The sequence below is a fragment of the Rhinolophus sinicus genome, chromosome 3 (assembly GCF_057876585.1).
Source record: "Rhinolophus sinicus isolate RSI-liver-muscle chromosome 3, RSI-T2T, whole genome shotgun sequence".
Taxonomy (NCBI): Eukaryota; Metazoa; Chordata; class Mammalia; order Chiroptera; family Rhinolophidae; genus Rhinolophus; species Rhinolophus sinicus.
Window position 1 is genome coordinate 7,363,278 of NC_142503.1, and position 24,421 is coordinate 7,387,698.

Genomic DNA, 24,421 nt, shown 5'->3' on the forward strand with positions numbered 1-24,421 from the left:
GAAGCCAAGTAGGAAAAATCAACACTATGAAATCTGTTTGAAGATATTTACGTAGCAAGCCAGAATTTGAGGGGCTGCTCAAGTCCACTCAGTCAAATCAACAATGGTTTTCTTGGGGTTGCCTTTGCTGCCACGTCTCTCTCCATGGGTTCCGGGGCAGGTCCTCAGTACTCAGACACCATAAAATAGGCGTCATCTGTTGCTATGATCTCTTACTTCTTAGAACCTCTAGAGCTACATGGGGAGAGCTGCTGGCTCCATAGTGAGCCTATGACATTCCAGGACTGCTATGTAGGCCTCTGTTAGCACTGTCACTGAGAAGTAAAAAACACAGGAAGTCACTTTCCAAAGAGCTGGGAAACTCGGAGGTGAGACAGCAGGCATTTTATCTCACAGATTTGCAGTACCCACAGAGTCAAGTCTTTGGTGGCCATTGGTCACTTATTAATGTTTCACTCACTTCGGGGAGAACCTGGTCTCTCTGTGTGCATCCTTCTCTGTGTACTACAGATGACTTCCGGTTATCAATGGAAAACAACTCTTTCACTCACTCGTTACTTTACAATAGTCACTAAAAATACTTGTTGAATATCTGCTAGCAAAGGCGTGGTGAGGGGTTCTGAAACATGCACGAGCCTCAGCTGCCCTTGGGGAGCCCATGTGCCCACTTAGTCAAATGCCTGCCTCTTTTAATGCAGGAAAAATTCAAGGTACTGTCTTCTTTGTATCAGTGTCGGTGCTTTGGGAAGACACAACACAATAAATACCAATAGAGCCACTTGGGATTAGTCCAGGTATTTTAGAGTTTTCACTTTAGTTATTCCACAGCAAATGCAAAGTTATGTGTACATGTCTATGTGTTTGGTTATGGGTATGCATATATACACATACAGATATATGGGGGTGTATATAGTAATCTTTGTCATATACTTAGAATATATAAGTAAAAATTATGTCGTATATAAAATATATACATTCTGTGTAACATGGAGTTAATATATGACAAACACTTTTGTATTAAAAATTACAAAATGCACCTTGGTTAAACAGTGGTGGGAAGGATTCTGATGGAGGCTTAGTTGCAAATTAACTCCACTTTGAGAGATTTCAAGTTATTATTTAAGGTTATTTGTACATTTACTAAAATAGTTGTTCTCTACATAATCCCTACTACTACTCTGATAAAAATGTTAAAAATGTTTCAAAGCCTCTTACTTATTAAGACAGAGATACCGGGTAACTGTCATCACTGACCTGATGCTGACACTTGAAGTGAGTGGCTGGCAGAGGCCTGTGTGCCCGAATTAACACGTGACCTAAGTGTTTAAGCCCTGACAGGAGACCCAGGGATATTTCACCCTCAACACCCCGCTGACTTTAAGTTCAGAAGCGCAGAGGCTGGAGAGTGGGCAAAACCCACGGCACGAGGTCAGACACTGGCCAGCCTTCCCCATTGCGAGGTGCTGGGGACCCAGCCAGGAAGCCACAGTCCGGGCAGCCAACAGATGCAGGGCTGCGTGTGTCTCTGTATCCTTCTTCCCATCTGTCAGTTCCTTCTCTGATTCAATATTATATGTAAAGGCAGTTTCCCATCACTTCCTATTTCTACCCGTCGTCTGTCCAACCTGCAGCACTACAGAAAGATGACAGATTCTCAGAGTTCAGTGCACAGTACTTGGCCCATTTCTCAACGAAGGGAAAGCCTGTGAGCTGGTTCATTTGTGGGGGCCCCAGAACCGGCCCCATGGTAATCTGTTTCTCTTCATACTTTCACCTCCTCTCATCTTTCCTCCAATCTCTAATGTCTCAAATATTCATTCTCATTCTCCTGGGATCTTTAACCCCAAGTGAAAAGAAGCTTATAAGACCTTCTAGAGAATTTATTGTTTCAAAGAAAAATCTCAATGCCACTTATTTAAAAAAAACACACACAAAAAAACAAGTGGATAGAATCTCTACTCAGGAAGACCGTCACTATCTCCCCAGTGCCTCCTGAATGGGGTCGGCTCTAGAGAGCAGCCCTCAGAACACTGTAGCCTTCACCTCATGTATGACGTGGGTGCCCAGCTCTGCCTTAAACCCACCAGGGCTCACGGCACCGCTGGACACTTGTTCGTAACTAATGTGGAACCCGTCCCTCCTGACCTATACCTGTCTTCTCCTGCTTGCACCTGTCACAGCTGCACTTCGTTAAACCCAAGCTCAAACGTGCCTCTGTCAGGGACCCTTTCCTGAGCCTCCTCAGGACGTGTCCCGCCCTGCCCTTGGTCCTGTCTCATAGCTCATGTCCTAACCACCTGGTGTTCCACGCTACTTCTGAACTGATGTCACTCCCACCCTCCTTCCAGTCAAACGAGACCCCTGGAGTCACGACTTTGTCTGAATTCCCAGTAGACCTTGGCTGGTATCAAGATTCTCCATAGTAACCATACTTACAATTTATTGGGCTCTTTCAATGAGTGTGCACAATGATAAATAATTGGTGGGCATGATCTCCATCTCAGATGATCTTTGTAATGACCCTGCATAATTGTTGCTGTCATTACCCCACTATAAGATATACAAACAATCTCAGAGGTGCCCTATTTTGTTCCCTCAACAGGCCAAGAACGTTTTCACCTCAGGACCCTTGCACTGGCTGTTCCCTCTGCCTGGGGCATTCTTCCCCAGAGAACCACAGGCTTGCTCTCTCCTTGCTTCAGGTGCTTGTTCAGTTGACACCTTATCATCGGGAGCTTCTTGGCCACCCGGTGCCTCTGACATCCCTGCTTCCTTTAGTCTCTCTCCCCATGGCTCTTCTCACCATCTAAGCAGATCATTACCTCCGAGAGAACAGGGGCGTAGGCCTCTATTGTTCACAGGTGCATGTCCAGCACCCAGAAGTGTGCCTGGCACAAAATGGGTGTTTAGCGAATATTTGCTGAGTTGAACCCAAATGTCTAACGTCACAGAGCTAGTAAGTAATGGAACCAGGACATGCACCTACATCTGTAAAGCCTTTAAAGCCACGCTCTAAACCACTGCCTTCTATATTTGCAGAACTCAGTGGAATGCAACCACAATTCTTTGCTCTTCATCTACAATGAAATCCATTACTGACTCATTCTTTGAATTGTTCTGTCCTTAGATACTAAAATTACCCAGATTCTTCGGGACTTATGGCAACATTCACGACTGTCCACCTTCATGCGCTGAGGCCACCTTTCCTTGCTGGCTAGCCTGCTGCCCCACTGACTTTTTTTCCCCGTTGGGACCTCTCTTCATTGCCTTGGGACTTCATTCTAGACGTAGCCATTGTTTTCTGGGTACCATGTTTCCCTTATGTAGCTAGACTACACCCTGAAGTGCTGCAGCTTTCTAGGAAAGGGTGCACAGGAGACAGATTTTATAAATACTTGCAAGTCAGAAGATATGTGATGCTCCCTTCACAGAGGATGGATAATTTGGCTATGTGCAGATTTTAGGTTGAAAATTATTTTCGCCCAGAATGTTAAGAGGACCACCGGATTGTACTTTATCATCCAGCATCACTACTGGAAGTCAGGTGGCATAATATTATAATATTATGTTGGTGCTTTAACATTTCATGACATAGCATATGAATTGTTTTCTATTCCAAGCATAGGGTATTTCCTATGGAGGCATAGGTCCCTCAGCTCCAAAGAATTTTTTCTGTAGTAATTCATTGATAATTTGCTTCTCTCCATTCTCTTCCTGGGACTCTAGTAATATGTTAGATGTCCTGGAGTTGTCCTTCAAGGCTCTTACTGTATTATCCTCATGGTTTTTGTCGCTTTCCCTTTATGGTCTATCTTCCAAGTGATTTCTGTGACTGTTTTCCAGACATTCTATCACAGTTTTAATTTAATATATTTTTACGGCTTAGAAAGATTTCCTTGTTCTTTGATCCTTTCATATATCATCCAGTTCTTAATAAACACAAGATCTTCTTTAATCCTTCTCAGTACAAAACCTAAAGTTTTTGCTTCGTTCTTTTAATCTCTTTTATTCTGTAAATTATCACAGTTTTTTCTGAGAGACAGTCAGTTTTCTACTTTTTATGCTACTAATTCTCCCCAATACCTCAGGAATCCTTGCTAATTAATCAAATTTGAGAAAGAAAAAACCAGCACCTTCTTCTGCTATAATCTACATAGAAGTGTTTCCCACGGGGTGTCCCTGAATTTGTGACAGGACAATGGGGCATTCAGGCTGGTAGTTTCCTTTAGAATGAGAAGGTGGGGGTGCAGCCCCAAACCCCTTACCAGGCCATCACCCCACATGTCTGTATGAAATAAACTTTATTGGGGTCACGGGCAGCCGTAACCAAAGTCGAAGCTTCTCAGTTTTTTCAGTTTCTTCAGGGGCACACATCTGTTCCTTACCTTGCAGGGAGGCAATGGTTCCTTGGCACCATGTTGGCAGGAGACAGGGGCTGTGAGTGGGATGAGGCAGCCAACTGAGTTCCAATAGATCCCTTCATCTTTAGCCTCACCTCTCTCCCCAGGCCGCCACCTCTACTCCGACCCTTGAGCCTGTCTAAGAATTCACTGAAGATGGCCAGTCCACCTCTGCAGGGCCGACAGAGCAAATTCTTGGGAAAAACGTCTGCATTTTAATTGTCTGTCACTCCTATCTACTTTGCTTTCTAGGAAATTCCTAAAAAGACTTGCTTGTGGGTGACACCCACCGAGTGGCCTCTGGCCTCCATGTCCTTGTCTTTTTCGTAATTTCATTCTCTGTTGAAATTCTGTACTTTAGTTTTCAGAGGGTCTGAGGTATAGGGGAGGCAGTGAGTGGACAGAGTACGCCATCATGAACTGTTGTCCAAGACACATTTTCATTTTTCAAATTTACATTTTCCCCGTTACATTAAAGCATGATCAAAATCATGAACTTATCAATAACACTGGAAAGGCTTTGACTGAATTCTACGTAAAGAAGCCACTTTCCTACAAAAGAACAAAAAAGACCTGCTTACCCCATTTTAACTAGCAAGGCTGCCATATAGTAGGAAGGGGAAGGAAGGTATAATTTCTGTGAAATAACAAAAAAGAAAGATGTCAGAAATCGCTTTGGGGCCACCTCACATCCCAAATATTTAGTCCCAGATCCAGCCACTAACGTGCAGTGACAGGATGTGAAAACAGCCTCTCCCTGCTACTGTCTGACCTGGACACAACTGGACAGAAATGAGATACCAACCTAAGTGTGATGAGATACTGCCTAAAGTGACTTTCCAAGGGAATATCTGATGGCTATTTCTGAGAGTCCTGTGTCTCTACGCGATGAAGATTGTTAGACAGGGGTCAGCAAGTGCAAGTTGCTCAAGAGATTTCAGTACACGCACTCCCGGGAGGGAGAGCCTGGAAACAGCGGCTTCCATGGGGCCACTAGGATACAGGCTCTCTGCCATAAAAGGGGTCCCAGAATTCTAGGCGGTAAAAAGCTGACAAAATAGTCACTCTGATGGTGGAAGCAGGACAGGGTCAAATGTGGGAACCGACCTGCATTCCCCAAATTTGTTGGGGTGCAGGATGCCAGGATGCACTGTGCAGAGACCTATATTCTTTTCTGATATAGAAGACAGCCTGGGCAGGGACATCTGAGGAGGGGGCAGCGGTTGAGGCCTGGCCAGTGGGGAACGTCATGCAGCTTCTGTGGTGGGGAGGGGTCTGGTTTCAAAACCCCTGGACATTCCAGGGGAGAGTCAGCCTTAAGCACCTTTGAAAGGAGATTCAAGTGCTGATTGATTTTACAGGCTGATCACATTCTAATTAGTAAATCTAAACTAGTTTTTTTGTGTAAATCTAAACTAGTTTAATTAGTAAATCTAAACACACACACACACACATATATATATATATATATATATATATATATTTATTTTTTTTTTTTTTTCTTTTTTGTTCTTTTTTTTTTTTTTTTTTTTTTTTTTTACTTAAAGGTGAGCAGAAGGTTCATAAGAACTGATCAAGTGTTTGTCCCCAGGCAGAGACAGATCAACTTCAGGAAATGTAGTTTAAAGGAGCAGAGGCAGCCAGATATCTCATTGCATTGTGAGCGTATCTCAAGTGCTATGTGTTAAACAAACTGGCTCATTATCTGAGGGCCTTCATGTTTCCTTTGAGAACCTGACATCGGAGATCAAGAAGCTTTTATCTAGGATTAGGCTTTTTTTTTTTTTTTTTTTTCTATTACTTTCTCATAACAGGTGCACCTGGAAGCATTAGCAAGTCAGGGGACGGATCTGAAATCTCCAGATATTCGAAAGTTAGGGTTTATAGTATGTGATCCACTCAAAATGCTGAGTTTTATGTCCATTTGGCAGGAGTACATGCGGAAAAGTCTTGACCAAATTCCTCCCCATATTAGGTCAATTTTATTGCAATCGTTGCTTAAGAATCTACATTTAATCCATCTCATTTTTACCTCAAAATAAGCTTGTGATGTTTGGCTGAACTGTAATACATATGCACAACTCAGATTTCTATTTTTAACAGGATTAATTTTGCTCTAAACCAGAAAATGAAAGGGTCTTGTTATTTTCCTTGCAAAAGTGGAAAAAAAAATTGGTAATGGTAAAGTCATATTAAACACAATGCTGACAAATATTTGAGACACTTTTGCTTTTTTCAAAATCACTAGTCATTTAAATAAGTTGAAAACTTACATTGCATTTCTGCATTCTTGGTGTTTTTCTTCAAGAACACGAAATATGCTACTCCTACCCATATATCATGTATATTTAAGGGTGTAGAGAAGCTGAACTCAAAGTGATCTAGGTTCAAATCACATCCCTGTCTTTTGCAGCGAAGTAACTTTGGGCAAGGAACTTATTGATAAGCCCCTGTTTTCGAATCTGTAGAATGTGGGTAAAAATCTCACCTAACTCATTAAGTTGCTGGAAACTACATGGGGTACAGTTTGCAGAGTGTCTGGCACGAGGCATTGGCATACAGCAAATGCTTTATATTGCTATATGTTTTTTTTCACCTCATTTTATTTATTATGCATAAAACGAATACACTTAACTTTTACATTCCAAACTATAAAACTATGTGTCAGGAGAAAAATGTAAAACCTACCTGTGTCATTTATTTAGCCTTCTACTACCTGTGCCATTTACAAGTGATCATTTTTGAATTGTCTCATTTCAAAATAAGCTGGGAAAGTTCTAACAGCTCAATCTGGGAGCAGGGAAGAACTCTTCCGATGGCTTCCTAAGTGTTTGCATGCCTATTTTTTCACGGAGAATCCACCCTCCACACAGCCCGAGGATGAAGTGTCTGGCATGCAAAGATGACCAGGTCACTTCCCGGCTGGATGAAATTACAAGCCCTTCACCTCTCGTCCCCTCCTTATCTCCACCCCACCCTGTCACTCATTTCTGGCTCAAGAAGGCTGAGCTGCAGGTCATCTCTACCACTGCCAACCCACCCCACCTTCACCACCCACCTTCTCTATACTCTTTTGTTCCAATGACCATTTTTCACTAGTTTCGTCTATACAGTATTTCTCAGTTCCATCTACACTGCTTAGCTCTGGAGCCACCACTAAAGAAGCATCTGCAGCACACATTTGATCCCCACTGTAAGAGATGCCCCGCTAATATGTTCCCATGGTAACCAACCTGTCTCACCCTAGCACTGGGTTTCCAATCGCCTAATCTTCTACCCACTCCCAAGTAGGTCTCCTGAGGGCAAGGACTCATCTCTCTACGCCCAACACAGAAACTGGTGTGTTTTGGGACTCAAAAGACCTGCTTTCTGTCTGAAACTAAAACAAATGACTTCTTCCTTATACATCCAAGTCAGCGTGGTAGGTATTATTAAATAATACAAGTTAATTTTCACTGAGACAGCCAGTGCACTAGTATTTTATATACATTTTCTGATTTATGTCAGAAATTATAAGAGTAGACTGATATTATTGTGATCCCCTGAATGAGGGAATATTTTAAGCAGGTGAGTATGCATAAGGCAGCTAATGTTAGGGACCTCCAACAAGGCAGAGCTGAGTCTCCACTCAGATAGCACTCGACAACATAGAGAGATGTGACGAAAAAGAAGAAAGTTCCAGGGGACCTTTGGACTCTGGAAACTTAACCTCTGAGAAATTACACTGTGCTGGGTTTCATGTGAAGTGTGGTGTTTGCCCAGAGGGCCGGAACTCTGAGATCTGTGGCCAGAGTTTCTAAAGTTTAGCCATGGGGGAAACTCTGGACATGTGTTCCTTACCAAGAGCTCACCGCTAACGACCAGAGATCCTCAGACAGAACTTACACATTTCTGGAAATGTTGGTAGCTAAGCCATTTCTTGAAAACAGTTTCAGCCTCTAGTTTTTTCCTTCCATTCTCTCTTGGCTGCCCTTCCCCCAGTAGTATTTTACCAACACCCTTCAGTGAAACTGCTCTTTCAAGGTACTGGTGAGTACACTGTGCTAAACCAGTGTCCTTGAACGGTTGCAGTTTATTGCTCTCCTACCTTGAGACATGCTGTTCTCCTGGCTTCTAAGAAATGACACTGACCCATACTTTTGGCTTATGTCTTTCTTTTGCTGCTTCCTTCTCAACTCCCAGAACTCTGCATCTGTGGGACACGTCAGGGCTCGGTCCTTGGACCACTTCTCTCCATACTTCCCAAATAATTTCTTCTAGACTCATGGTCTTAAACACCAGCTGCTGCTGATGACCCCCTAATTTTTATCTCCAGCCTGAGCTTTTCCCCTGAACTGACTTACAGCCCCAGCTCTCTGCTTCACATGTGCATTTTGATTCTGACAGATAACACATGTCCAAAACCAAGATCTTAAAATTTACCAACACTGCACCAAAACCCACCCGACTCCCCCCGCAGCCTGCCCCATCTCAGTCCATGGCGCCTCCATTCTTCTGGTGGTTGGGTCGGTGGCATCCTCTTTTTCTTACCATCATCACCGAGTCTGTAGAAAATCCAGTCAGCTCTACCACATATACACGTACCTCCTGAATTACACTACTTTCCGTGATTTCAAGTGCCACCATCCTGGGCCGTGCCGTATCATCCCTTGCTCAGATGACTTCAAGAACCTCCCCACTGGTATTCTTGTTTTGCCTTTGCTTCCTTACAATGTATTCTCCGCACAGCAGCCAGGGAGACCCTGCTACAAACTAAATCATATTGTGTCACGTCCCCGCTGCAGTCCTTACGGCTCCCGGACTTACCACAGCCAGCATCCCCAAGTCCTCATCACGACTTACGAGGCCCCCCTTTCTGGTCACTTCCTGACCTCATGTCCTTTCCTTGCCCTCCTCTCTGCTCCTGCCTACCGGTCTCCCAGCTGTTCTACAAACATGGCAGACACATGCCTATTCGCCCTCCTTTGAACTTCCTGTTGCGTCTGTGCAGAACTCGCTTTCCCTAGATATGAATATGGCCTACTCCCTCACTTCCTTCATGACGGACTCAAAAGTTACCTTCTAATTAGAGCTTTCCCTGGCCTCTCTACCAAAAATATTTATCGTGATGATTTTCTCTCTTCTCCATTTGAAATGAGGCCAGGAATATTGGTTGATATTGATTACTACTGTATCCCCAGGGTCTAAATCAGTGTCAGTAAATCAGAGGTGCTTAATAAATAATTATTGAATGAATTAATTCATTAAAAAGGTAAAGTTACTACTAATTCTGTATTCACACATGCTAGTTTTCAGTGGCAAATCTCCAAAATCACAACCCTGAAAAATCCAAAAGCTATTTTTCAGTCTTGATGTTAACTGTGCTTTCAATTAGCAAACCGGATGGCTCCCAACTTTACGATGCCTGGAATGGTATCAAGCACACAGATTTAGGTGTGGAGTCCAAAAGCTCCAATATCCCTGATCTCTCACAAACGGTAGTCTGTTCCCAAGCTTTTCCTGGGCCATAGTTTCCCAATATCCAAATGGGGCATATGATCTTATGCAACCCAACTATTTATGCAGAGTTATAATCTTAAACTCAAAATCTGCCAGCAGCAATTTGCATGAAAAAATTTTTCAAATGAATATTGAAAAGCATGCATTTTAAACAAAGTAATTCAAACATTACAAGTGTTCATTGTAGCTCTAAAATTAAGACTCTTCAACGGCATGTTGATTTTTTTTTTTTTTTTTGTCACCAGGTAACAAAAATGAAATATGGTCAAAGAATTTGAGGAACAGATGGAAATGGGGAGGGAAACAAAGGCACAAGAGATTGTGTTGACGGACTGCAGTTCTCTTCTGACTGGCCCACGCCTTCCAGTGCCCCAACACACACAGCCGACATCAAACCCCAGAAACCTTCAGTCCAGATACTAGAGTGAAAGTGGTTTTCACAACCTCTTTCCTTTTACAGCCTCTTCCTACGTTCAGTGACATAAGGAGCTGTGGGGCTCTCTCTGTGCTCCGTTTGCACGCCCCCAACCTCTCCACCAGATCCACACTCCCTATTTTTTACTAAAATGATACAGTGGAACAAGAACAAGTTTACCATGTGTAATCAGTGCGACCAAGAGCTGGCAGCTAAGACTCCTGGTTTCTCTCCCCAGGTCTGTGCAGGAAATGAAACGGCCTTTAGCCTAGACTCTCTGTGCCTCCGTTTCCTGTTCTCGATGGTGGCTGGGAAGAGTGTCACAGCTCTTTAGTACCCCGCAAGCTCCACTAGTTCCGCACTACCTGGAATGATCTAATACCTTGTTTTATAAACTTATAAAACAAAGTTGCCATACACGTCTCCTAGCCCTCTCTTCCAGCCACACTGTTCCCTAGTGCCTGCCTTCCAGATATTTTGGTACTGGTGCCAGACTGGCACTAATGACCAGCTACCTCCTAAATTCTATTGAAGACAGTGAGAGGGAATACTATTCTCATTTCAGTAAACATGCTGGGCATGATTTGGGGGTGGCGGAATTCCGGCCTGCACCTTGCTATGTCAACCCAGCCCACACCAGCAATTACTGTGCGGAATTACCGACGCCCTTGGACACCTGCCTCGTGTATGCAACAGGTTCCTATTTGTATCCTATTTCTCTTCACAGTCACCTATGTATGCCAGGAAAGGAAACATGAGTGCAGCATCTGTTACTAGAGTGACACAATTACCAAATACTTTCATAAGAAGAAAAAAATCGGCAGTAAATCCAGGTTAGTTGTCAGGTGTTTTAGGAAACAACACATTAGTCTTTCAGTCACAGTGTTTGTTCAAGCTGAACATAAGGGGCTATCCCAGCAGACAGTCACCAGCTCAACCTGGTCTTTGGTGGACAAAACCACCACAGACATTTAACTTCCTCTGCATTGGCAGAGAAAAGTAGGTTTCTTCCCACCCCTACCCTATAAGAGCCTGCAAAAATTTAAGGGATCTCATTATTGGTTACTTTCCCCTCACTGTTAGAATCTGTGTAAATTAAATGGTAGGTATGGGGGAGTACTTTACTTCTCCCAGTGACTAAATTTAGACAAAATACAATAAATTCCAGTCATGACAAAGTAGTAAAAATTAAAGGCAATTCATCATTGTTACGTTTTCACTCCTATTCAAATCTATGTAAATTGGATGTCTGCTTTGAGAAAATCCATTACTTTCTTCTACAACTAAGTGTAGAAAACTATAGGCGATCATATAAATATTGTGAGTTTCATTTACTTTGCTCTTTTTTCTGTATACAAGCAACAGGTCTATGGAATTCTTTATTAAATTTGACTTAATTTTATGAATGTTAGTCTTCTGATGGGGGGTAGGAATTAAGAGTTTGAGAGATGGCATTACTTTCAAAAAAGAAGCGGCCTCTTTTAGTGCAGCTACTAACATAACCTGGGGACGCCCTGGCATTCTCTATATCCTGCAGGTCCCGGACCCTGGGCCACAGACACGCCCAGCTCGAGTCCTGCTCAAGCCCAGCTGCTGGCCTCCAGCCTGCGCGCCACCCCACAATGTGCCCAGGCGCCCCCCTGGTGGAGCCACGGAAGGTGGGCAGCGAGCGTTTACCTGCCAGGCTGCCCGGCCTCTGGAGGGTGGCGGTGGCATACAGCTCCTGCGAGTGCTTGCTGTACTGCTCCGACGCGTGGACCAGGCGCTTGGTGGGCGACAGGGTGGCGTACGTGCCGATGGTGGAGCTCAGCTGGTGGATGGGCGAGGAGGAGATGGTCGACTGCACGGTGGGGGGCGAGGTCACGCGGATCGGGGACAGGCCGGCCGAGGACACGACGATGTTGATGGGCGAGCTGGTGCTGTAGGACTTGGCCAGGCGGCTGGGCGACTGCTTGGGCGAGGAGCCGCGCGGCGCGGCGTAGGCGGCGCCCTCGGGGGCCGAGCCTCCGCGCTGCAGCTTGGTGGGCGAGCCGCCCTGCGGCGCTGCCAGCGGGGAGCCCCCGCGCGGCGGCGCGGGGAGCGTGGAGCTCGAGTAGTAGAGCGCGGCGGCGGCCGCGGGCGGCGCGTCCGGCAGGTGGAAGGCGCTGCCCAGGCTGGGCGCGAACGGCTCCCGAGGCGGCGGCGGCGGCGGCGGCGCGGGCTCCGGCCCCGGCAGGTGCCCCGAGCGGCTCGTGGTGCCCTGTGCGCGGGAGAGCAGAGAACACGCGCGCTTAGCCGGGGGAAGCTAGGGCCCCGCCCGCCCGGCCCGGCCCGGCCCGGCCCGGCCCCCGCCCGGCGAGGGAGGGACACTGGGCGCTCGGCCGCCTCCAGCAGAACCGCGCGTGGGATCGAGACGCACACGCCCCTCGAGCTTCTCCCGCAGGTGCTTCTCCCACAGAAAGAAAAACCAACTAGCCAAGGCCGGCTGACAGTGGGTTTGGCATCACGTGTGGCGGACGGGGCAGTATTCTAGTTACACAGCTAAGATGTTTCTGGAATAGCAAAGGCGTCGCATCAGTAAAGTTTTAAAAAGGCCACCCGACAGGGCCACCGTGATCGACTGGAGGGCAATCGCGATCAGTTAGTTTTAATGCGAGATTCTGGCGTTAAACTCATTTCCTCCACCAACCCCAAGTTAATTCACTGGATAGTGTCTGCCTCCCGAACTGGCTAAGTTGTGTACGTGTCTGGAGACATCAAGACTGAACCAGAATGCACCTACTTGGCAGGGTTTATTCTGCTGCCATTGTCGCATTGATTCTTCTTTATGGGCAAGAAAAGTTAAAAAAAAGGAGAAATAGTAAGTTGGAATAAAAACGCTTGGTCTTTCAGTATTTTTTTTAGAGCAATTCTAGAGAAACCAGAGCAACTGTAAATGAAAAGACAAAAAAAGCCTCCCTTTCCTAGATTTTAAGCCTGGCCTCTAAATCTTTCAGCATCTACTCCTTACCCCTCCCCCGCGACCCCCACTCGCTTTTAAGAGCCCCCTGCAGCTGTGTCTTTAAGTTGAAAGCCAGTTGCCTCTCATTTATTTACAAGAACACAAAAGACAACAAGGGCTGGGGTGGAGACAGTTGGAGGGGAGAACACTTTCCCTGAATCTTGTCCAGAGACAAATTTGCATTCGAATGAAAACACTACGTTGTTAAGCACTTCTGGGCAGGAGGTCTGGGATCTTCCAGGCTTTCCCCGAAGAGCAGAAAGGTTTTTGAGAGCAGTCGGGTGTGAAAAGGGGGTAGGACTGTCCTCAGAGAGAGAAGCTGGGAAGGAAGACTTTGAAATTCGGGATGGGAATTGGGAGGGGAGGAGGAAGCTGGTGAGATGAAGGGAAGGGGGAGCCAGAGAGCCGGAACAGATGCTGCCCATTAAAAGTTTCAATTACGCCTCTCCACCGGGTCTGGAATGGCAATCGGCAAATAACAGACTGGGCACTTCCATAGGCACATACACAGCATTCCGGTTCATGTGAAAATCTGAGGGAGTTAATTGAGCAACATGAAAATCTCCATAAAGAGCAGCCTGGAAATAAAGGGAAAGAGTTTGTTGAAAGACGTGTGTGTGTGTGTGTGTGTGTGTGTGTGTGTGTGTGTGTGTGTGTGTGTCTATATCTATCCACTGACAAGTATTCTCTCCTTGACCAAACTCCAGTCAGGCCCCTCTGGACTCTTTTCTCCCCTAGGCCCTGATTTTTGGGGCTCTGTGTTCATCTCTACATTGTCCGGTTTTAGCAAGAATCCGGCTAAATCCGCTTAGCTAGCTCCCCCCACTCTCCATGTCTGATCGCCCCCTATAACTGACCATGTTCCTCTTCCTCCACCATCTCCTAGATGGTGTCTCATCACCCTGGCCTGCCTTCAGCGAGAATCCTGTTAGATCATTTTAGCCAGAAACCCTGACCCCTGACGTTTCCTCTTAGTAATATACTGCCCACTGACCCCACCCTGGTCCTCGGCTATGAGTTCACACTTTTCCTTGCTGTATTCTACACTGAGCCCAGTTCTATACTGAGGTCTCTTTTCTCCTATTGCAATCGTTTTTGTTTTTTTTTTCCTGAATAAAATCTGTATTTACCACTTTACTGTTCAGTTGTGGTTTTTCTTTAACACCACAGAGCAATTATTTTGAGTGTAACAGTAGGAGGGAAAGTAAACGAAATCTCCATGATTTGTTCAATGATGTGTCTCCAGAAACCAGAGCAAAGCTTGATTCATCGCAGAGATGTCACCCATGTTTACAGAATGAATGAAAAGATGGTTAATAAAGGTGGTCTCAAGGCTTTGCAATGTGGAAGATGGTGGATGAACCGTGCAGAACTGCTGTGAATACCCTAAACCCCAGAGATATATTCCAGCATCATCCAGAGTCATGGGAGTGCTTAGATCCAGTTTTTGCTTTTCTCCTGGAAGAAGTTCTGAGCAAGACATGTACAGACTAAGCTTCTCAAACCTGGCTGCCTGATATAATCGCCAGGGAGCTTTTGAAATAAAATCTTGGTGCCTGTGCTGTACACGAGCCATTTAACTCAGAATCTCTGGAGGTGGGACACAGCCACCAGGCTTTTTGGAAGCTCACCAGGTGATTCCATGTGCAACGGAAGGCGCGAACAAGTGATCTCGAGCACGGTCATTTTCCAGCCTTCGTGGGTCCCTGCTCTAGCAGCCAGTATGCACATTAGCACCAGTGTCACCCACCTTTACTGGGTCCGAAACTTGGAGGGAGAGGCCCAGGGATCTGTGTTTTAACAAGTTCTCTAGGTGATTATAGTGCTCACTAAAATGTGCAAGCCACTGACTGACAAGAGATTCTGACTCAGGAGCCGGAGTGGGCCTGGGAGGCTGCATTTCTAACTATCTCCTAGGGGTCTGAGAACCACTGCTAAGGTGCAAACAGTCAGCGCTTCCCCCACTTTTCTTCCGAAGTGCTCCTGGGGCCTGAGAGATGGAATAGACTTCCACATGAATTTTTGTACCGTCTTCCCATAGGAGCATAAGAAGGAGAAAGAAACCCCCAGGCTGTCAGGAGACCCCCTGCTTACAACAGAACAAATGCCTTTTGTTACGTCTTGAATACATGATGTTCATAATAACCCTAGAAGACATTAGTGATGTTATTACCAGGTAGCATGACTTCTAATAAAATAAATGCTTAAGTACTTAAAAGAAGTACTAGAGTTTACCAAGGTTATGTAGTATTCTAATATTTAAATATTTGAATGACACAGGCGTGAGGGAAACCTTGAACACATTTTGCAAATACTTTATTTTCCTTTTAATCTGTTGGACTGTCAAGGCCCAGGAATGCTAACTCCGCTGAATATTATTGCCTAAGAAGGTTTCCTAAACAGCCCCCACACCTGTAGAAGTTTCGAGAACTGCCACACTAGCTCAAGCTATGCTAATAGGCTACATACAGCAATCAATTAAAAAAATGTTTCTAAATATTGTAAATCTTGGGGAAATGTTGCCAATAACTTCTACACGTGGAAAAGAAAAAGAAACATAATAGCATTTTATTTACTCTTGAAGACTGATACAGTATGTTGGAAATGTTTAGTATCTTCACTGTCCAATGTGGTAGCCACCAGACACATAGATTAGATATATGCACCAGATTTTACCACAGATTTAATGTAATTTATTGGAATTAAGTTAATTTTAAATAGGCAAATGTGGTTGGTGGCCACCTCACTGCACTGTATGGTTGTATAACCTCTAGAAGAGATTTCTTTACTGACGGTGAGATGCTTAAAAGAAAAATGATATAAAAATATTTAGATATATTTGGAGATTATTGGGCCCCAATACTGTCCTGTATCACGGTATGGGCCACTGACAGGTACAATAAATAATCCAGGGGTGTAATACTCCATTCCGGTGGCCCACGGAGTAACAAGTGTCTAAGAATGGTTCTTTGGCTAAACTGAGAAATCTGTTTTTAGCATCAGTTGGACAAAAACAGTGATCTTTCTGGAGACTGTTTCCACTCTGGTGTTTATGTTTTGTTCCATTGTGTAATTTCATTCAGCAGCTCTTGGCCAGTTAGGGCAACAAAAGGCTTCACTTCAAGTTTACTGCACAATGAGTGGGATGGTTTATGACTACCTAAGTCACTGGATTACAAGTAATATAAACACAGTTCAACATATATAGAATTGCATCCACTTTACTGTTACGGAAGCTCCATTTTAACTTAAAAGTATGTGAACACTATAAAATTGTAAATCCAACATTAAAACTAGAATTCTAAAACTTAAAAAAAATAAATGACTACTTCATGCTTCTTCCTTAATGATATTTGGGAATGTGTGTGTACAAGCAATGAAAATTGAAATATATATGTATATTTTTATTGATGATGACACCCTTAAAAGAAAAATAATGATATAAAAATTTTTAGATATATTTGGAGAATATTGGGCCCCAATACTGTCCCGCATCACACTATGGGCTACTGACAGGGACAGTTCCTGTGGTGTCTTCATGTTTAGCTCTTTGAATCAGTCTCAACCCATCCGTGTAACATTGACAAGAAGCAGACCATTGCCAGGTAGTTGCTCTGACTGAATGGCTTTGATAGGCAGAATTTGGGGCACATTAAATGTCATTACTTTCTTGCTTCCCATTATGGAAAATTCATCAAGAGAAAAACGAAATATTACTTCTAATTTCTATGGACATTTTATTTAGATTATACCTTAAGTAAAAAAAAAAAATGTAGGAATTTGTTTTTCATGGGATATGAGCAATACACATAACCCAACAAAGCTCTTATAAATGAGCTTACTATCTGCATTATAGTTTACATGTAAGTTTCAGATGGACCAGATTTTGGATATCCTACAGTTGTGATTTTTTATATTATATTTTTGCAAGAGTTTGCGTGTGCATACGTGGTACACTGAGGCTTCCTGTGTAACTGTGGAGTGCACTTACATCTATTTTATAGAAGTATTTAAGGGAAGGGTGTATTTTCAACATGTAGTGGAAATAATATAGAAATGGGAATTTAGGCAATATATACATTATTGCCATTAACTAACAACACTCAAGTTCCATGCACTAATTTGCTCATTAAGTCAATAAACCATTAACAAGAGCCTTGTATATTCTGTGAACAAATGAGGAGTTTGTTCGTGAAGGTCTCCCTGCAAGCCTCGTCCATGGAGTATTTCACCTTGACATTGCTTTGGACATCTGCCATTGTTCTATTTTTGTTTGTACAAAGTACTACCTGGCTCACAATTATGACACCATTCTTTTCTGGAAGTTTGAGCCCCTGAAAATATGACGCTCATGGACCAGAACATGACATCAGCCTCAATACAGAACTGAGTTGTGTCCAGATCCCTTTCCGCTGTATCTTCTGTAAATGGGGGGTAGCGATGGCACGGGGGAAGAGGGGAAAACATTCTCTGAACTTGGAAACTTATGTAATCATTCTTTGGGGACTGGCAGTACAAAAACCCCACACCAACACCCACTGCTTACAGCCAGATAACAAGAGACTTGACAACCTGGACTGTAAGGAATCTTGACCTCAAATCATGAGAACGCAGTGTCAATGAGCAAAACCGTGTTTTCGAAAGCAGGTCCATGATTTATGAGCAGACTTTGTGAAGATGCATTTAGACCTGCCAAGAGTCCTAGAATTGTCAGTGGGGCCCTTAACTCTGGGTCAGAAGGAATATTTGCCCAGAATGCTGGGCAGCCAGGCCCACAGCATCAGGAACAGGGAACTGGAGTCCCTGTGGCTTCCCAGAGGGAGCTTAATGGCTTGGGGTAAGCAGTTTGTCTCCCATCAGCCGTACTCATCACTTGTCATTTTCTGGGATGACCATCAGACTGGCAAACCTACTAATTCCCAGTGTCTCCCCTTTGCAGACAATCCTGGTTGTGGTGACTAAAGTCACCATGGGGAGTCCTACTCCTGGGCAAAAACAATGTCATGAGAAGCAAAGCTGGCGGGTACATTTCAAAGGAAGTCAGAGCATCAGGGCCAAGGCCACAGAAGAGCCACAGAAGAGCCACAGCATACAAACATGAACATGACGTTGGGTTTGGTGAGGAAGCAGCTCGGGCTGGTGTCTGAGGGAAGGCAAGGTGAAAGCAGAGAGGGTTAAGTAGTGACCAGACAGACAAAAAAATAGTAGCAATGATCCGGAAGACTGCTCTTTCCAGGAGTGAGGAAGCCTGAATAACTTTTAAATACTAAAAAATAGAACATGGTTTAAGACGATATGTTTTAAAACATCCATTTCTAAACCAGAATTATCTAATAACATGATTTAGTAATATCAGCTACATGTGCTGATTACAAATTCTGAGAATTTGTTGAACTCTCCTAGGCTAAGTCTGCATAGGGTGCCAGGCTTGCTTACAAATATGGACAAAGACAACTACTTTCACAAGTTGGAAACAAGAAATCACTAACTCTAAAATGTAAACAGTTTTACGTAGGTATTAAATAAAATGTTCCTGCAACATAATGAAATTAAAATGAATCTACACACTCAAGTAAATTCTGTGCCCTTGAACTTACTCTGTGGGGTGAAAGAAATGTGCTTGAACACTACTACCATTGCTCCCCAAATTTTGATCACTTCTCTTTTGAAAACTGTCTTCAGAAAGAATGCCACTCTTTAAAATATTTCCCCAGGTAGAAAATCCTGGTACTGTGAAAAACGTTAGATTTTGGAAATAGCCGAGTAAAATCATCAAGTGCCTTGTCTAGCGATTCCCCTGAGGAGTGTTGGTTGTGGTAAAAACTAACATGAAATATAAAGTACAAAGACAGCATCTGTGCACAGTTCACACCCCCTCTGGAGTCATCACTGCTGAGATGAGGAAAGAAGGGATGGGTTTACCTGGTGGGACATCACACTTAACAGTGAAAGGTAGTGCCCAGAGCAAAAAAGTAAACTCAAGTAACTGAAAATCTAAGGCACTTGGAAGGAATTCCTTCCTCAGATGAGACTATCTCAATTTGAAGGACCATGAGATAATAATGGAGACCACCCTCACTGCTTTCTCTTTGCATGAGGGTCCCAATATTATGGGGGGGGGGAGAAAAAGAAGTGGGAGGAGGAAGGAGAGAGAGAGAGAGAGAAAGACAGAGATCTTGCAAACCATATTGTCTCTGTCAATGCAGATAGAAGGAGACGGTAATGGAACCATTTTCCCAGGGCTAAAAAGCCACTAGTACAAATAGCGTAGTATGAAGTTTTGCATCTTGGGTACTGGTCTTTCCTTCCCTCAGACGTCCCTTGCGTAGAAGTACAATTAGGGTCATTATCAATAAATATTCTGAAAGTATTTAATATGCCATTAATAGGGTCTATCAATGTCAAGAAAACAGAGAAGAAAAAATAAAACAATGACATAAGTGTCTTACGTAAATTGATCTTAAAGAATATTTAAGGAGGGATTTCTTGATGGCAACTCTTTCTTAAAAACATGAGCTTTGGCAGAAGTATACTACACAAAACTTCTTTCAGTAAGAGACTCATTTAGTATGACTTCAATAACCCAAATATTTGCTCAGAAGAGCAAATGTTATAGTAAAAGGCATACACACCCTCCCTGCCATGAGAAATGTTTCAGTTATTAAAGCCAGATTAAATATATTTGTACTGGAAAGAGAAAATGGAGGCAGCAGATTTTAAAGTAGAACAATGAGAAAGGATTTCCAATAAGTAATCATCTGAAAACTCTCTTAAAAAAAAATAAGCTGCCAGTTTCCCACAAATATGCCAAGAAAAGTATACAAAATGACATGATTTCTCCTCTAAATGCCCTACGATGTATATTGTACAGTAGAGTCTACACAAACAGACCTCTGCAATGTTGTGTTTCCCAAGTTCATTAGTGACTTTTCTCATTACAAGTAAACAAGGCCACCCATAGTTAAGCAAACTGGAGCGATGTCACACTGGTTGTCTGTAGAACCCTTATCATCCAACCATCAGTAAATAGGTGTTTATTGGGGATTTGCTTCTCCCTTGCACCTGTGGGTCTCTGTGTCTGCCAAGCCATCATCCACAGCTTTCTCCAACTCCTTGACCTCCACATCTATAGCATGCGAGAGTATACCCACCAGCCATGTTCCAAACTCAACAAACACATCGGCCTCTGGCAGAAGTAAGGAGACGGCATATTTATGATTACGATATCATGTAAATGAGGACTTTTAAGACGTAAAAGTCAGTGCAACATTAAATAGATAGGCCAGATCAAAAAGAATTTGGACATTTTACTTCTTGAAAACCTTATTGCTTTTCTAGTCTCCACTATTGTTCAGTTTTATTTTATGGAATGATCATACAATCTTTAATTTCCTGCAGCAAGCATGCTTTTCCCTACAATTATGAACATACACATGCTTACTTCTGTTCTGCTGGAGAACATGAAAGTGGTTTCAAAATCTTTAGGTTTCTGTACTACTTTGCCAGTGCTCTTTACCCAGATGTATATTTTCTTATTTTTTGCATATTTTTTCTTTGAGGGATGAAATGCTTGGTGAGACTACTTGATGCTTGAACATGGGGGGAAAGACATTTTTTGAGTGACTTCTCTGTGCCAGAAGTTTGATGTTCAGCATTTCACACAATCCAGAGGAAATTGTATCTGAGTGGAAGCAGACAAAGCCGGAGGAGAGCCAGTTTCCTTAAGTGTCTCATCCCCCACAGCCTTTGCAGTCTCATTGTAGAGAATGAGGATGGGTCTGGAGGCACCTGGGAAACCTTAGGTGAACCCTGGGCCAGTTACTGGGGACGTAGGGATTCATGGTGTAGGTTTCTGCTCTTGCAACAAGGCAACCTGATGGAAAGAAACAGATTTATATGCCACTGACTGTAGGGTATTATTATATGTGATGTGACAGAATGAGGCTTTCAACACATACATCAGGTCATTTTGTGCCTCTGCGGACAATTCTCTACCAGCTTCTCATTTCACTCTGAGTAAAAGACAATGACTGACGGGGTCTCCAGTCCCCTCACAACTCCTCCAGCCACTCTAACCACTTCAACCTCCTTGCTGTTCCTTCAGTGTGCTAGGCCACCTCATCTGGGAGCCACACATTTGCTGTCCCCCTGGAAGCCATACCGCTGCCTCCCTCTTCTCCTTCCCATTTTGTCCAAATGTCACTTTCTCCACAAGGCCCCGCTGTGTCACACCCCATCCTGTACTTTGCATCCCACTTAGCCTCTTCTGCATTTATTTTCTCCTCACAGAGATCATCACCTTCTGACAAACTTTGCGATTTACTCATTCATTGTGCTAATTTTCTCAATTCCCATGGCTGCTTCTAGAATGTACATTCTTTAACAACAAGAACTGTGTTTATTTTCATTCCTCCTCTATCCCAAGCAGAAGCATCAGCTCATGCCATACAGGAGGCACACGATAAACACCTTGAATGCATAAAGAATAACCCAGAGAGACACAAGCATAACGGGAGAAGCAGTTGTGTTGACTGGGGCGCCTCACAAGAGCCACGCAAAGGCCAGCTGGCTTAGAGGGGGAAAGGAGGGGCTTTGGGGTAACCTACACACCCTGTTTAGAGGCTGGGCAGGGAGCCTGCAGGGTAGTTGAGCAGCAAAAAGAGTGACTAAATTGACTCACGTTCCTTCTGGGAAAGGCCTTGGGGTCCTGTGCAAGGGTCGTACAGTCTCTCTCCTCATGAACTCATCCTGGAGCTTGAGGAGAACGACTTCCAAGGATCTTAGTTAGGGCAACACCAGAGAACTAATATTTGATGGCAAGTATTATGACTCATGGTTTTATTCAGACTGATTCATGGGGCAACGCCGGCTCTGCGCGTCTCACCAGGAGGGCCTGGCGTCAAGCCTGCTTGGGATCAGTCAAACATTGACTGTGTGAATCAACTGGAGTCTTTTAAAAACTGAAATTAGAATCTGTGAACACTGATGACACTGCTTCAAAATTGCATCCCAATGTGATTTATGAGCGAGAATAGAAAACCATTTTGCTTTACAGTTACACATTTTCTTTCAGACCAAAAACTGAAATGGTTTTCTAGTAATTGGTTATTGACCTTATCAACTTGGTCTGGCATGTGTCAGCCAGAATTTGAAGTGTACTAGCCCTTTTCTGTACTTTATGAGTCCAGGATCTTCAAAAAATTCATCTGGCCTAGAAGGAATGAACACTGATACCACTCAGAATGTTGAAAAGAATGGAGCCAAGGGCTCCACAAAACCACTGGAGTCCAGGGGTTCCGAAGAAAACCTGAACCAAGGAGCTGTGATTGGAATGGTAGGTGGCCTACTTTCAAGCTCAATGCTGAGGAAAAACACTGGTTTACTTGGTCAGCATTTCTTTGACATTATTTTGAAGTCACAGGTCCTATAAGATGCTCAATAAAACACACCTTTCAGGCCACAGCACACTAAAGCTGAAAGGAAATCACGGTAGAGACATCTGCAAAGTAGCTAAAGGATTCAGATACACCAACTGCCTCACTCCTGTTAATGGAGTGGATCAGAACACCCCCCTGGTCGGAGGATTCAGACTTCATGCTACTTACTTGCCTGCCAAGTGAGCCTGCCAGCAACCTTTGCCTCCAAATGACCACCTTGAACATGCACACTTCAAGACGCCTTCAAACGATAACCCCAATGACCGCAAATACAGAGCTCTGCTATCTTTACAACTTAGTTACACTTTCTGATCAACCTTTAAAGCAGACTTTTAATGTGAGGCCCAATCTTGTCATTTTAGGGCTTTTACTGTTTTACTCCCATGGCAGTTAGTGGATGACAGAATTAACCCCAGCAAGTGGGAGGGACTCCGCCAACATGGCAGTAGCTACATCACCACATTGCTTGTCCACATGTGTACACCCCCCAATAGGTTCAAGCTGGAGACTTATTTAATTGACATGCTCAATATATAAATAAAAACTATGAAATGCTCCCTCTTGGAATGATTAGACATCAATTCAGCCACGATTCTGTTCCCATCCTTACTGCTGCTGCCTTAAAATGATGCGTGACTACTTCTCTAAATGTGATTAGCTTGAGTTTTCGAATCTTTAAAACACAGATAGTAGTACAGCCTGTTGTGGGGATTAAATAGGAGGATGGGTGTAAAACAGATTAAGATTACTTCTGGGTGCTCAGTAAATGGTAACTTAATTTTATAAGCGAGCTATGATTTAACAGCTAGTTATTATACAGCAATGTGTGAAAGGCTTACAAGGTGCTCAACAAGATAAGTTGATAAATTGGAATTTTTATTCCATGTTGATAGTTCCATTTCCTATGATGCTCAGCTAGGGGAATACTAATTTTCTTTTTTGGTTGACTCAATGTTTTCAGCTCAAATGACAGAGGTCTTCAATATTTATGAGAAAAACTAAGCACAGGTAAAAAATGAGTTCAAGATAAAAATAAAAGAAGGTAGAACTTTACTGTTTTCCCAGCTACATGTCTTAAAAGTTTTAGAAACTAGTAAAAGCTAAATTCATAGCTTTCATAGGTTAATTTGAGTAAAAACGGTGCCACATTTCTGAATGTGGCTTCTCAGACCTAGAAGTATGGCTGGATATAAGGGTTAAAAAAAGGGCTGTGGCCCACTTGTTTACTTCCAAAGAATTTATATATGTAATCTGTACCTAGATAAAGAAATCACATAACTTCCATTTCATCTTTGAATAAAATAAAATTATATTTAAAAATTCTAATATTTTCTTTGCCAATAACATTACCCAATATTTCAAATACTATATAACACTTGTATGCTATGAAACAATAAGGACTATTTTGTGTATATGGTAAATAAATGTGTATCTATATATATAAAATAATTTTTCTAATAAATTAAAACCCATTTTTAGATAGTCCCTCATGCATCCTCTCACTTTTTTGTAAGGGAGGTAGAACAGACCAGTGCTTTTAAAGAGCTGGGAAATGCCCTGTTCCAGGGTGAGCCTCAGTGGCCCTCCCGTAAAACCTTGACTCAACGACGTCAAGGTCCTTCCCCTCCTGAGCACCACCATTTCTCCATCCAAATGGAGACACCCCCTGAGCTGTGGTCACACCTGGAGC

The 24,421-nt window shown here is 43.4% G+C and overlaps 1 protein-coding gene across 5 annotated transcripts in view; it reads right to left on the reverse strand.

The window, feature by feature from the left end:
• CTNND2 (catenin delta 2) overlaps window positions 1-24,421 on the reverse strand; it is an 831,455-nt gene that overhangs the window by 350,998 nt on the left and 456,036 nt on the right. For all 5 annotated transcript variants that reach the window (XM_074329072.2, XM_088796434.1, XM_074329071.2 and 2 more), the window contains one exon: window positions 11,992-12,553. In XM_074329072.2, the coding sequence (XP_074185173.2) occupies window positions 11,992-12,553 (562 nt within the window). The remainder of the gene's footprint in view (window positions 1-11,991; window positions 12,554-24,421) is intronic.